General features: G+C 39.5%; 1 protein-coding gene across 17 annotated transcripts in view; it reads left to right on the forward strand.

Annotated features, from left to right (window-relative positions):
• Nucleotides 1-15,973, forward strand: part of LOC121167799 (sarcolemmal membrane-associated protein) — a 116,847-nt gene that overhangs the window by 42,563 nt on the left and 58,311 nt on the right. For 16 of the 17 annotated variants that reach the window (XM_040997426.1, XM_040997427.1, XM_040997440.1 and 13 more), the window contains exon 2: nt 2,550-2,697. In XM_040997426.1, coding sequence (XP_040853360.1) covers nt 2,550-2,697 — 148 coding nt within the window. Of the gene's footprint in view, nt 1-2,549; nt 2,704-15,973 lie in introns of all 17 variants that reach the window. The other variant, XM_040997436.1, reaches the window with a different exon arrangement.

A 15,973-nucleotide genomic window follows, 5' to 3' on the forward strand; every position in this document is an offset into this window, starting at 1 on the left:
ATAGTTTTAATGTTAAGGTTGTGAGCACCTAATGGTGTAAAGTATATTTTAGTGTATGATGTATTCTTTGCAATTCTCTCTTGGGAAAGACTATTTAAAACCTATTCTGGGCAATATGTTGCTGGCTTAAGTATGGCTGCAGAGGACAGAAAGATGTGAACAGCAAACTAGAACGTTTTTCTTTGGATTGTTTTCTTTCTAGCAAGTCAAGCATATGATCCTAGTTCTTCTCAATTTCCTATGCTATCCCTTCCCTTAAAGAAGGAAAATAAGTGATGAAAGTTGGGAAGGCAGCGAAGATGTTGTACTTGGTTCAGTATTTTAGTTTGTAATATCTCAAGTCCACTTTATCACAGAGAATTTATTCAAGATGTGTCATTCCTGATTTTAAATTGTGTTGGCTAATTGATAGATATTAATGATGGATATTACTAGAAACCATTTGCCCTTATCTGAACAATAAAGACAGTTTGCTTTCATAAGTCATCCTAGAAGTAAAACTAGAAAGTCAAAGTGAGTTGGAAAGAAAGGCTTTTGTCTAATTGGCTTTTTAAAAAAGGATAGCTTACTATAAAATTCTTTTTTTAATATTTATTTATTTTTATTGCAAAGTCAGAGATATATAGACAGAAGGAGAGACAGGGAGGAAATCTTACGTCCAATGATTCACTCTCTACGCAGCCACAATGGCCAGAGCTGAGCCAATCCGAAGCCTGGAGCTCTTCTGGGTCTCCTCGTGGGTCCAGGAGCCCAAGACTTTGGGCAGTGCTCGACTATTTTTCCAGGCCACAAGCAGGGAACTGGATGGGATGCAGGACCGCTGGGATTAGAACCAGCACCCATGTGGGATCCTTGCACTTTCAAGGCAAGGACTTTAACTGCTAAGCCACGGTGCCAGGCCCCCTAAAATTCTTTATTTTTTTTTATACAGGAATCATTCCATAATTTTTTAAAAGATTTATTTTTATAGGAAAGGCAGATTTACAGAGAGGAGAGACAGAAAGATCTTCCTTTTTAAAATGCAGGACTCTTCATATTTTTTTTTTTTAAAGAGGGAAACAATGAGAAATAAGATCTTCCATGTTCTGGTTCACTCCCCAAATGACTGCAGTGACTGGAGCTATGCTGACCCGAAGTCAGGAGCCAGGAGATTGTTCCGGGTCTCCTACACTAGCTCAGGGTCCCAAGACTTTGGGCCGTCCTCTACTGCTTTCTGAGACTACACACAGGTTGCTGCATGGGAAGTGGAGCAGCCAGGTCACGAACCGGTGCTGATATGGGATCCCAGTGTGTACAAGGCAAAGATTTAGCCACTAGGCTATTAATAGCACCAGGCCCTATAAAATTGTCTTAAAATATACACCCAGCATGTTTTTTTGTTTTGTTTTGTTTTTATTTTGTTTTGGTTTTTTCAGATTTTATTTTATTTATTTGAAAAGCAGAGTTATACAGAGAGAAGGCGGAGAGAAATGGAAGGATCTTCCATCCATGGTTCACTCTCCAAATGACTGCAATGGTTGGAGCTGGCCTGATCCAGAGTCAGAAGCCAGGCGCTTCCTCTGGGTCTCCCATGTGGGTGCAGGGGCCCAAGCACTTGGGGTAGCCTCTGCTGCTTTCCAGATACTTGAGCAGGGAACTGGATTGAAAGTGGTGCAGCCTGGACACAAGCTGGTGCCCATATGTGTTGCCGGCACTGCAGGTGGCAGCTTTACCCCCTATACCATAGTGCTGGCCAAGGAAATGGTTTCTGTTTCATTCACAGAGTTGTGTGACCATTACCACTCATTTTAGATTATTGTTATCACCCCGGAAAGCAACCTTGTACCACTTGAAACCACTAATGTGCATTTTGCTTTTATGCATTTGCCTATTCTAGATGTTTGATATAGATGAAATTATTTAAGTTCTGGGTGTGTGTGACTGGCTTTTTTTTTTTTAACATAGGAAAGTTTAAAGGTTCGTTCATATTGTGTATATCATTACCTCAGTACTTTTTATTGCCAAGTAATAATCCATTGTGTAGTTATTCCACATTTGTTCATCTGTTCGTTATCATTGAGTTACTTCGATCTTTTGGCTATTGTAAATAATGTACATTGTGTATGAGTTTTATAAGGATATATGTTTTCAGTTTTCTTGAATATATACTTAGAAGTAGAATGCTAATTTTATGTATAATAGTTTGAACATCTAACAAGCTACTTTGCAAAGTGTTTGCACCATTTTCTTGGCTGGATTTTATTATTTTAAGAAGTTCTTGAATTTTTTTGTTTTGTTTTGTTTTGATTTGAGAGGCAGAAAGAAAAACAAGCAGCTGCTCCATTGCCATTTCATTCCCCCAGATACCCACAATAGCTGAGACTGGGCCAGGCCAAACCTAGGAGCCTGATGGTAGAAAACCTTAGCAAAAGTAAGCCACTTGAATTGATAAGGTAAAAAATTCACCTGGAGTATCTTGCAAAATTGGAAGTACTTTTTTCCTTTAAACTAAGGTAGGCTTGAAATTATTATTAATCTAAATTCTTTCTTTTTTTTTTTCCCTCTTGCAGTTTTATCTCCAAGACACTAAAAGTAGTAATGGTACCTTTATAAATAGCCAGAGATTGAGTCGAGGCTCCGAAGAAAGTCCACCATGTGAAATTCTTTCTGGAGACATTATTCAGTTTGGGGTAGATGTGACGGAGAACACACGGAAAGGTACGGGTATGGATCAATTTTTCTTATTATTTATTTTAAAAGTTGTGTTTTTATTAAAATTCTGTTAATGTTTATGTACTTATAAAAGCTATTTAAATTCAGCATTATGTGCCATGAAAAACAAAGTTTTCTATTTCTTCTATTGCTTTTTAAATATTTTTATTTCTAAAGTTTTGGTTATTATTTATTTGGAAGGCAGAGAGAGAGAGAGACAGATGGATTTTTCCATTCTCTGCGTACTCCACATTTCACTCCACAAATGTCTGCAATAGCTGGGGCTTTGCCAGGCCAGTACCAGGAACCAGGAACTTCATCCAGGTTTCCCACACGGGTGGCAGTGCATAGGCTGTTATCTGCTGTCTGCTGAGTACATTCACAAGAAGCCTGACCAGCAGCAGAGGTGGGACCCCAATGCCAGGCACTCCAGTGTGGGATACAACTCTCAAGAAACATCTTAATCAACTTCAACTCCACTCAACCCTGCAAATTTTGAGTTCTGAAATGTTGTAGTTTTTATCATGCTTTGATTTATTGCCACATAGTCAAAAGGTATTGACTGTAAGTGTGGCTCTTTTTGAGTTAATAGAGCAATCTTTTAGATATCTCCCAAACAGATTTCTTCTTCTATCTCACTGGCTCTGTGGGTGGGTTACATAATTACCTATAGCAACCTGCAGCCGGGTAGAAGCTGTGGCACATCTGCCATTGATACAGATCAGTTTTGATTTGTCCCTTGAAGTCTTACATGCATTGTTTGACCAACAAAATCAGAGTTCTGTTAACAAGAAACAAGAGGGAAATGTTGTAGAGGTAGGCAGCCCATAGAACTTACCACAGGTTTTAAAACAAAATGTCATATTTCACAGCTTTTGGAATTAAAGGATTTCTAGCTAAATAAATGTTGTTTGGTCTTGGTAATTCTGAAGGTTACTGGCACTATTTAGTTTATTATGTATTTTATAATGCTAAAATTCTGTTGTTGGATCTTAAAACTTCATGTTAGAAACCGGTAGTGTGTGATCCCGTTATCCTCATTTGATATGGACAGTGGAATAGCTTGGCAAGCTTTTCTTTTTTTTCTCTGAAGATGCAATGGTGGTGATAACATTGCTAACAGATGACATTTTGCACAGCAGAGCAGTAGAGGTGGTGGTGGTGGGTTGATATAATGGTTACTGCTGGGGGGGGTGTGAGTGTGCTCATTAGCTATTACTTCAGTAGTAGGCTTTTTTTTTTTCTGGTTTTTGTTGATTTCCTCAGAAATTAGATTTCAAGTATTTGAACTTAAGTAGAACTGAAGTCTTAAGGAACTTCCATTTACAATGGTAAAACAAAAGAGAAACATTGACTTCTGTTGCAAAATAGTGACTACACTATTAGGAGAATTCTACTTAAGTATAACCATTCTGGGAATAGCAGCACTGAATACTCATTACTTTAATGACTCTTACCATATCACACCTCCCTTGATACTGAGTCATTTAACAAGCATCAACTTGAGCTCAGTATATGAAGCATCACTTTTGAACAAACCACAGAGAAGAGACTTTTTCTCCAAGGACTATTTGTCTCCTAAGCTTCCATTTCCTAAAAAGCATTATTAGGTGTTAACTGATGGAAGTGTGAGGTAATGAAATACATACGAAAAATGTTTGGTTGACCTTGGCAAGTAGAACTTCCCAGAGCATTTAATATACTGTTCTAGTTTACAGATTTCCAGATGAGCTTATGCCATAGTAAGCCATTAGAGAATGCAGCTCTTTGCAAATTCCTTTCCATCCTTCTCATCTAGTTATGAGAGATATTGTTGTAGAAAGAAAGTACTATGGAAAACTAAGAGGATATTTGTGAAACTCTTGGTTATTGTTAACATTGTATTATTATAGCAATGTAGGAGTCCTACACGCTTCTTTTGAAAATTTGCCTTTTGTGCTAACTTTAAGAAAATTTAAAAAATTTCTTCATTATTTATGATCTTAGAATCTTTTTTTTTTTTTTTAACTTACTGGCTTTAAAAAGTTGACATACATTACCCAAGAGCTGTTTTGGGGATATAGCTGTATCACAAATTAAGTATTATCTTTTTAAGCTTATGCCAGAAAAAAAAGTATGTGCTAAATAATAGTGTTTATAATTCTTGGAGAATATTGTTGAAATTATGCAACACTACTGGATAAGCATGGGATTAAAAAAAAACCAACAAAAATAATTTAAAACAACCAAAAAAGCAAAAAAAAAAAAAAAGTAATCAATTGGATGGTTTTTAAGGGGATAAAAAAGGAAGCTTTTTTTTTAAAAGACTTATTTGTTTGAGAACCAGAGAGAGAGCTCTCATCAGCTGGGTCAAATGCCTACTATGGCCATGGTCGGGGCAGGGTTAAACCTTGGAACCAAGTATTTGATCTAGAAGCTGAAGTCTAGAGCTAGAACCAGGGATTGAACTCAGGTGCTTTGATGTGGCATGCACATGTCGTAACTGCTAAGCCAAACACTTGCTTCTTTAAAAAAAAAAAAAAAAAGATTTATTTATTTTTATTGGAAAGTCAGATATATAGAGAGGAGGAGAGACAGAGAGAAACATCTTCTGTCCATTGATTCACTCTCCAAGTGGCCGGTGTTGCGCCAATCTGAGGCCAGGATCCAGGAGCCTCCTCCAGGTTTCCTATGTGGGAGCAGGGTCCCATGGCTCTGGGTCAACAAGCCACAAGCAGGGAGCTGGATGAGAAGTGGAGCTGCCGGGATTAGAACTGACGCCTATATGGGATCGTGGGCGTTCAAGGCGAGGACTTCAGCCTCTAGGCCACCATGGTAGGCCCTGGAAAGGACACTTTATACCTCAATACAGTAAATCAGTTAGTCAGATAAAGTTTATAATCTTAAATTCCTGCATTATCAAGAGCCAAAGACAAATACTAAAGGAACAGGCCACTTATCAGAAGAAATTAGACCAAGAATAAGAAAAAAAAAAAAAAAGGCTTGGAAGAAGCAGAAATGAATGAAGCAAACAAAACTCTAGCAGGAATTAAAAACAATTGAAATGCTAATTCTTTTTAAACAGTAAGATAGGTTATCCATAAATCATAAGGTGCATTAGGTGAAGCATGAATAAGCACAAATGCATACTGTATTGAAAGAATTCTACGAGAATGTATGATTACTAATAATAAGGAGAAAAGTGATATTAATGTTTTCCTAGCAAAATTATCCCAATATGTGGAAAACTTAAAGTCAATTTTTAAAAGAGTTCTCTGTTTTTATTGAAAAGGTAGATTTACAGAGAGAAGGAGAGACTAAGAGAAAAATCTTATATCTGCTAGTTCACTCCCCAAGTAGCCACACGGCCAGAGCTAAGCCAATTTGAAGCCAGGAGCCAGGAGTTTTTTGGATCTCCTATGTGAGTGCAGGGTCCTAAGGACTTTGGGCCATCCTTCTGTGCCTTCCAGGCCATAATCAGGGAGCTGGATGGGAAGTGGAGCTGCCGGGATTAGAACCAGCGCCCATATGGGATCCTACTGCTGACAAGGAGAGGGTTAGTCAATTGAGCCATCATGTCATGCCCACATCAATTTTCTTAGAAGAACCTGAGAAGTTACTAAAAATTCATCACTGTCAAGATACCAGAAACAGAAGGATTCTCAACTAAATTGAAAGAAATTAACATATATTACTGCCAAATTTGCTGAAGAATTAGTACAGAAACTAAGCTATTTTAGTATGATAAATTGCTAGTATTATAATTAAAATTTTGATTAAGTTAAAAATCATAGAATAAACAACAAATTTATTCCAGGAATGCAAAGGTGACTCAGTGTCAGCAAATATCAGCATAATCCAAAGCCTAAAAAATCTATATAACTTTAAACAGTAACTTTATATAAGCAATAGAAGTTTAAAAAGCATTTAATCATATTTAGTGATTATCTCTAATAAAAACTCTAAATAGGAGGAAAAGATCTTTAAGGTAGCAGGCACTGTGATGCTGCAGCAAGTTAAGCCATTGTCTGTAGTGATGCCAGTATCCCATATCAGTGCTGGTTTGAGCCCTAGCTGTTTCACTTTAGGATCCAGCTCCCTGGCAGTGCTCATGGAAGAGTAGCATCCAAGAACCCATGTGCCTGGGCCTTTGCCACCCGTGTGAGAGACCTGGATGGAGTTTTACACTCCTGGTTTGAGTCTAGCACAGCCCTGGTCATTGAGGCCATTTTCTCTAACTCTGCTTTTCAAATGATTTAAAAAAAAATTTATAAGTAAAATAGAGTAAAAAGTAACAAAAATATTATATAGTTGTAAAACTATATGAGCTAAAGTTCCAAGATAAATCTCACGTAAATTGAAGAAAGATATGTATGATATAATATGTTATATAAAGTGTGAATATATGCAAAGCAGTACCATATAGTGACTTTTGTTTAAAGATTTACGTGTTTTTGTTTGAAAGGCATATTTTGCAGAGAGAGGAGAGACACAGAAAGAGGTCTTCCATCTGCTGGTTCACTCCCAAAATGGCTGCAACAGAGAGCCAGAGAAGAGAGATATTTTGTTCCCCAACTGCCTGCATCTGTTTGAAGCCTAAACAGAGAGCCAGTAACGCAATCCAGGTCTCCCACGAGAGTGGCAGGAATCTAAGTTACTTTGAGTCATCGCTGCTGTTTTCAGGGGTCTAGAATATCAGGAAGCTGGAGTCAGGGACTAAAGCTAGGACTTAAAAAAAATAAAAAAATAAATAAAATAAATAAATATCAGGAAAGGCAGATTTACAGAGAGAAAGAAAGGAAGATATTTTGTCCACTGGTTCACCCCCCAAATGGCCACAAGAGCTGGAACTGAGCTAATCCAAAGCCAGGAGCCTCTTCCAGATTTTCCATGCAAGTGCAGGGTCTCAGCAACTTGGCTATCCTCTCCTGCTTTCCCAGGCCATAAGCAGGGAGGAGGAGCAGTCAGGACACAAATCAGCACCCGTAAGGAATGCTGCAACTGCAAGGCAGGGGAGTAGTCGAACTATTGTATCAGCCCTCGACACAACCCTTCTAACCAGTGTCTTATCCTCTCAGAACTTTTTAGAAATATATATATAGTGATATGAGTCTGGAGCCACTGAATATATCAGTTTATGTTAGTGTTTCCTTTAAGCTCTTCAAAAAATCTAGTTTTGATGTTTAAATGTGCAATGTGGATGATCTCACATGTATGAATAACCTACTCTATAGATATCAAACCCTATAAACAAAAGTGAATCAGAAGTGAGTGGAAAATCTGTTGCTTTGCCTTTGAAATAAATGAAAAAAAATTTTTTTAAAGATCAATATAGCAGGTTCTAGTGTTCTACAACACAGCAAACTAGTTATAGGTCACAAAAATATATAAACATCTGTGAAGTGGAAGAGAAGAGCTGGTATATTCCAAACAAAGAAAAGATAAGAAAATGGAAATATTAATTATCTGATTTGACCAATTTATGCTTTATATGTGTGTTGAAATTTTGTACTCCCCTACAAAAATATAAAAGTATTACCTGTTAATTAAAAGAAAAAGTTTTAGAAGAAACATTTTTTTCTATCACAGTGTGTCAACCAAGATTTTGGCACCGTTCTTCATAATTACTAGAGGCTTAATGTAAGGCTTGGAAATTATTAGCCTTATTAATCAGTATCTTTTTTATTCCTCTGTCACTTAGCTTGTCTATGCTTTAATTTCCTCATCTTATGAAATGGTCATAGTACCATGTTCAGTGTGGGCCTTGAAAGCATATGTAAAGTGCTCAGCTCAGGTTCAGGGTTAGTATTATTACTATCAGGTTCTGTACTTATCATTTGAGCAGTCTGTTTGCCATAAATTGGCTTCTTTTTCTGTAGCTTCAGGCCTAGGCTCCTCTGTCTTTCTTTTGGAACTTATCATTGGCCATCAAAGGCTCTCCTAACCAACTCCACTTTCCAGCTGCTAGAGGAAATCACAAGCTGATTGCGCACAGAATGTGCCAGCTTTACAAGATTAACCAAGGCAACCATTCTGGTGGCACAGCAGTCGCCTTTTGTTCATTTTAAAAGTGAATTCTCAGCACAGACTGGGTACTAAAATCACCTGTAGTGCTTTGTGAAACTGCATATGCCTGGATACAACCTTTAGTCCTAAAAGGAGCATTGTTTGATGCGGATCCTATATGTTATACAACTGAACTTAATAACCCTGCATGATCAGATTCCTAGCAGGGGCTGCATACATGCTTTGCTTTGTCTCCAAGTCCCAAGTTGACCTACTCACCTCGTCTGCTGTGTGTCTGTTCCTATTGGCTTTGAATTTGTATTCCCAGTGCTTGCTGGTTGTTTCCTCTTGAATGTCTTGCTGTTGCTTTGTAATTACATTGCACATAGCTTAATTTCACCTTCAAGCTAGAACATCCTATTCACTTCTCAGTTTCTTTTACTTCTCTGTCATTCTGCCATACACCTTAGCTCATGGCATCTTTTCTGAATTCTGTGTCTTCCTTATCCCTAATAATTGTATCGCTTAGACCATATATTTCTCTTTTCCCTGCTACTGCCTCTGCCCACAATACCTTGCCAACCTACTGCCTCTAGAATATTCTCAAATTACAACTTTATTTGTATCTTTCCGGCTTTTAGAAGCCTTAAGTAGGTGTGCCATATTTTAGAATAAAACCTGAAATGCTTACTTGTACATTTGAGGTACTCAAAAATATAGAATTGGTTCAACCTTTTTGCTTTATTTTCCGTTATTCCTTCATAAATTAAGCTATTCAATTTGGTTAGAGATGATGACCTTCAGATTTCTTTTGAAACCTAGCACTGGCGACTAATCCAAGGTGTGATCTCAAACAAGTTAATTCAACCCTTCCTAAATCAGTTGGTCTGTGAAATGGAAACATAGCTATTTGCATGGTTCATCATGGATAGTTCTTAGCGTGGGATCTGACACCAGGAGGACCTTGACATGCAAACCCTTGTTGCCTGTCTCCAGTTTCCTTCAACTGCCTTGCACATGCACTCTCACTTCCTTTTCTTTTCATGATTCTTGGTTTATGCCCTTCTTTCTACCTTTCCTTCCAACTTTTGAATTCTTTACTTTTTATAAAACCTTCCTATGCCCTTGCCTTCCATTTCCACAAGCAGTTTGCCCTTCTTATAGACTTGTAATTCTTGTTTCCTCCCCTTTGTGTATATGGTAGCTATTTGTGGCTTGTTCTCTCTCTGAATGAAAGCTTCTTAGACACAGACACCTGGTTATAATTATCTTGGTTTCTCCAGTACTTCCTTCAGACTGCCTTGTAGCCAAGAGTTTTCAGTGAATATTTGTTGAAGGAACAGGTAAACCAAGAAAGCCATACTCATGGCTAAGTAAAAAAAATAATAAAGTAATGAGCACTATCCCCCCCTGGTGTACTAGGAGAAATAAAGTAAATGCATATACTTGCCTGGAGAAAGAATTCCTCCACCAGACAAATAGAAACAAGATTCCTAGGAGAACCAGCTGCCTCTGAGACTAGAGCAAATAAAGCCTACAATCTTGCTAGTCCAGAAAGCAATGAAATCAGTCATCTAAAATTGATGTCTCTCAAAAAAACTTCTAGGAAATAAGGGGAATGAACCTCAACTGGCTAACAGTGGGTAAATTCAGCATCAAATAATAAACATTGGATCGAAATACATTAAGTATGTTCAAATCCATGAATTTGAGATGATATATAAAAGGTGGAAAAATAGCTAAGCAACTTTAGAGGAACTTAAAAAACCAATTTGTTGGGCCCAGCACGGTGGCCTAGCAGCTAAAGTCCTCACCTTGGACACGCCGAGATCCCATATAGGTGCCGGTTCTAATCCCAGCAGTCCTGCTTCCCATCCAGATCCCTGCTTGTGGCCTGGGAAAACAGTTGAGGACAGCCCAAAGCCTTGGGCTCCTGGACCTACGTGTGGGAGACCGGAAAGAAGTTCCTGGCTCCTGGCTTCAGATCGGCACAGCACCGGCCTCTGCGCTCACTTGGGGAGTGAGTCATCGGATGGAAGATCTTCCTCTCTGTGAATTGGGTTCTATACTGTTTGTGTGAACAATGAGTGGAAAATGCTGCTTGTGTAACACAAAGTGAATGTACCACCCCCAAAACAAAACAAGTGGTCTAAGATAACAGAGGTGGTAATAGCTTAGGACAGACAAATGGTAATCAGTTCATGTTGGCTTTATTTATTTTTTTAAAATTTTATTTGTTTTTATTGGAAAGGGAAATTTACAGAGAGGAGAGAGAGAGAAAGATATTCCATCCACTGGTTTATTCCCCAAGTGGCTGGAGCTGAACAGATCTAAAGTCAGGAGCCAGGTGCTTCTTCTGGGTCTCTCTCATGGGGTTGCAGGGTCCCAAGGCTTTGGGCCATCCTCTACTGCTTTCCCAGGCCACAGGCAGGGAGCTGAAGGAGAGGTAGAGGATTTGGGACATGAACCAGCACTCATGTGGAATACCGGAGCTTACAGGTTGAGCATTAGTGAATTGAGGCATTATACTGGCCCCCCAACTGATGAAGTCTTAACTCTTATTTTTTAAAAATTTACTTACTGGGCCTGGCACGGTGGCGCAAGTGGTTAAAGGTCCTCGCCTTGCACGCCCGGGATCCCATATGGGCGCCGGTTCTAATCCCGGCAGCCCCGCTTCCCTTCCAGCTCCCTCTGCCTGTGGCCTGGGAAAGCAGTCGAGGACAGCCCAAAGCTTTGGGACCCTGCACCCGCGTGGGAGACCCAGAAGAGGCTCCTGGCTTCGGATCGGCATAGTATTGGCCCGTTGCGCTCACTTGGGGAGTGAATCATCGGACGGAAGATCTTCCTCTCTGTCTCTCCTCTCTGTATATCCGCCTTTCCAATGAAAAATAATAAAAATAAATCTTTAAAAAAATAAAATAAAAATTTACTTATTTTTAAAGATTTATTTATTTTTATTGCAAAGTCAGAGATATACAGAGAGGAGGAGAGACAGAGAGGAAGGTCTTCCATCCGATGATTCACTCCCCAAATGATGGCAACAGCCAGTGCTGTGCCAATCTGAAGCCAGGAGCCAGGAACTTCTTTCCAGGTCTCCCACGCGGGTGCAGGGTCCCAAGGCTTTGGGCCATCCTCAAATGCTTTCCAGGCCACAGGCAGGGAGCTGGATGGGAAGCAGGACTGCCGGGATTAGAATAGAACTGGCACCCATATGGGATCCGGGCGTGCCCAAGGCGAGGACTTTAGCCCCTAGGCGACCATGCTGGACCCTGACTCTGATTTTTTAAGTTTCATAACCACAACTGGTAATTGCAGATGGCTCTTCCATAGATACCTCATTGCCTCAATTCTAACACACCTGTTTTTATGTTTTTACATATCTGGAATTTGCACGTGGCTTTGTTCCTGTGGTCCCCTTATCTGGAGAAGCTGTTTAGAATGTATCTTTGAATGAGATTGTGTCTTTAAATCCTGGAATTAATCTGTGATGGTGTTCCCTGTCAGTGTTGGAGTGAAAAAAATGTACTTTAAAATGCTTTAGGGCCCGGCAAGATGGGGTAGTGATTAAAGTCCTTGCCTTGCATTGTTTCACTTCATAATTTTTTTTTTATCAGTCCCTTTGGTGAACTCCAGTGTAATATATCAGATCCATAGCGCTCTTAATGTAACGCATCACAAATTCTTAGCTCTGGCATTACATTTTTGTTCTGTAATTAATTTGACTTGTTTTGCTTTTAAAAAAAAATGGCCAATTTAGGAAGGCCAAAATAATGGCTTAATTGGCTAATCCTTCCCTTTGTATCTGCTGGGATCCAATATGAGCACCAGTTCATGTTCTAGACGCTCTGCTTCCTAGCCAGTTCCCCACTTGTGGCTTGGGAAAGCAGTAGAGGATGGTCCAAAGCCTTGGGATCCTGCACCTGCGTGGGAGACCCAGAAGAAGTTCCTGGCTCCTGGCTTCAGATCAGCTCAGCTCTGGCAGTTCAGCCATTTGAGGGGTGAAACAGCAGATGAGAGATCTTTCTCTGTCTCTCTTTTAAACTTCCTTTCCAATAAAAATAAACAAATCTTTAAAAATAATTACCAAATTAAGCACAAAGGGGCTTCAAAAAATTACGGAAAATAGAATTAGGACAAAGAGTGGCATTTGGTACAATATGCAGTCAGTACTTGCTTGTATCTGTATCCGTGTCAAGAGTATCTGATTCTAATCCTGGGTCCTCTGCTGCGAATCCAGCTTCCTGCTGATGTATGCACTGAAAGGCAACAGGTATGACTATAGCCTCTGCCAGCCGTGTGGGAAGCCTGAACTGAGTTCTGGGCTTCCAGCTGTTGTGGACATTAGGAAGTGAACCAGTGATGAAAGATGCCTCTCTACCTGTCTACCTTTCAAATAAAATGAAAATGAGTTAAAATCAGTTGTTGAAAAAATAGCAAGATAGGGCTGGCATTGTGGCGTTGTAGGTAAAGTCATCGTCTGCAATACTGGCTTCCCTTTGTTTAAATAGCATGCCGCTTGAGCGGCTTGGCTTCGGAGTTCTGCCTTCCACGCCGCCCCACTTCATTTCAGCTTCCTGTTTATGTGTGCCAGGGAAGCAGTAGATAATGGCTCAGGCTTTTGGATCCCTGTCACAAGACCCTCTGAAGCTCCTGGCGTCTGACTGTGGTCTGACTGTTCCCCCACTGTTGTGGGCGTTTGTAAAGTAAACCAGAGAGTGGGTGGGAGTTCTCTCTGTGTATGTATGTGACCATATGTGTTGTGTGTGTCTCTCTGCCTTTCAAATAAATGAAATAAGTGAAAGGTAAATTTATTTTTGTGCAAAGGAAATTTAAGTCCTTGCATACTAAAGAGTCTTCAGAGATCCTGGGAAAAGTATGTTATGAAAAGAACTGCATGGATTTTTTTTTCCTCTCTCTCTGCAAATGTATTAAACTTGTAATAATATGATTCCATGAGCTTTAAAAAAGTATTTACAGGTATAGGAAGTACAAATTTTTTTAAAAATTATGAAAATATGTTTACGAAAGAGTCTCTTCCCACCTGTTGACGCAATCCTGAAATGCACAAATGGCCAGAACTAGAGTAGGCTAAAGCAAGGAGCCAGGAACTCAATCCAGACCTCCTATGTAGCTAACTGGGCCCTTATTACTTGAACCATCTAGCAGCCTGCTGCCTTCCAGGTTGCACATGTACAGAAAGCAGAATTGGAAGCAGAGTTGGGCTTCTACTGAAGGTATTGTGGGATTCAGGCATCCCAAATGGCATGGTATCTTTTTGTTTTTGAAGATTTGTTTGTTTGTTTTCGAAAGTCAGATTTACAGAGTGAAGGAGACACAGAGAGAATGATTTTCTGTCCACTGATTCACTTCCCAAGTGGCCACAATGGTCGGTGCTGAGCTGAACTGAAGCCAGGAGCTTCCTTCAGGTCTCCCACATGAGTGCAGGGTCCCAAGGCTTTGGGCTGTCTTCTACTGCTTTCCCAGGCCACAAGCAGGGAGCTGGATGGGAAGTGGATTAGCTAGGACATGAACCAGCGCCCATATGGGATCCTGGTGTGCATGTAAGGCATGAATTTAGCCACTAGGCTACCCCGTTAGGCCCCAGAGTGGCATCTTACCCACTAGGCCAAATGCTCACTTTTCTGTAAAATTTTTGTGGTGTTTATATATATTAGTTAAGTATAGTTGTTGTTGCATCTCCAACTTGTGTTGCACTCCTGTATTTCTTATGGACTCTTTGTTGTGATTCTCTGGAAAGGCTATAGAGCTTTATAAATTCATCTGTTCCTCATCTTTAAGAGAAAATTATGTGATTCATGCAAAGGAAATGAATCCCCTTATCCCCGCTGTAAAAAACATCTTTGCCTTTGAACCATAAAATTTTAAGCAGGTGTGCTCTTGATATGTTCATAAATGTATGTTAAATGCCTACTTTGTACCAAATGATTTTACCAAAGAAACATTCAAAAAGTGGGAAACCACCAATCCTTGCTGCTCTCTGGCTTAATTGGTGAAACAGCAGTTGTGTAAATGATATTCACAATGCAATGTGTTTAATGTTGTCAGAAGTAGATATGAAGGCTCTGGAATGTTTAACCCAGATTCTGATCTTTGGTGAAAGTCTGATCCTGCAAAATAAACAGCATTTGGCCACACCCATAGCTGGGGGCACAGTGGGGTGGATAAGGGACACTTAAAGGTCAGTGGCCAAAGGGAAAACTTGAGGACAGGACAGAGATTGGAAAAGATAAGGTAGTTTGGAGATTACAGGTAGCTTGGCTTCTTATGATACTTTGCTAGCTAAGCAGAGTTTAGAAGACTGTGGAATGTGGTTTTTGATATCTGTTAAGATTTTTTTGTGTAAAAAAATAATGAATATCAGTTTTAAATAAATTGTGCTAAGTTGCTTAAGTTTCATGTATATTTCCAAATGCTAATCATAGTACTTCTTGCTTATATTGTGAGCCTGATCATTTAATAATTTGCTCCCAGGGCCGGCACGGTAGCCTAATGGTTAAAGCCTTTGCCATGCATGCAACCAGGATCCCTTGTGGGTGCCAGTTCTAATCCCGGCAGCCCTACTTCCCATCCAGCTCCCTGCTTGTGGCCTGGGAAAGCAGTAGAGGACAGTCCAAAGCCTTGGGACCTTGCACTCATGTGGGAGACCTGAAGGAAGCTCTTGGCTTCAGGTCAGCTCAGCACCGACCATTGTGGCCACTTGGGGAGTGAATCAATGGCTGGAAGATCTTCCTCTCTGTCTCTCCTCCTCCCTGTATATCTGCCTTCCAATAAAAATAAATGAATCTATGAAAAATAATAATAATTTTCTCCCAAGTATCTTAGCTCTGTGCTTTAGCTTTATTGGAGTATAATTTATCTGCAACACCAGTTTTATATATACCATTCATTGTTTATTGACAACTCTACATAGTCATGTAACCATTATAAAATACTACATTTATCATGATATAATGTGTTTCTGCCATTTCTCAATTAATAATTTTAATAAATTAATTAATATTTTAAACGAGGAAGATGGAGTATTTGAAGAATGTAGAAATTAAGAGTCATCAATTTTTAAACCAGAAAATGAATTTTTTTTTCTTAGGAAATGCTCACAGGGAAGCTTTGTACAGTTACTGCTTTGTGGAGGAGTGTTGTCTCTTAAAATAATCAGTAGGAAGAGGAGGAAGGAAGTAGCAATAATAAATTATCTTCAGCGTTATGACGTTATATAAAAATGTTGCGGGCGGGACAAGAAACAGCTATCAAGAAAACAAAACAAAAATTGTAAATA

This window comes from Ochotona curzoniae, unplaced genomic scaffold (genome assembly GCF_017591425.1).
Source record: "Ochotona curzoniae isolate NIBS_2020 unplaced genomic scaffold, NIBS_Ocur_1.0 patch430, whole genome shotgun sequence".
Classification (NCBI taxonomy): domain Eukaryota; kingdom Metazoa; phylum Chordata; class Mammalia; order Lagomorpha; family Ochotonidae; genus Ochotona; species Ochotona curzoniae.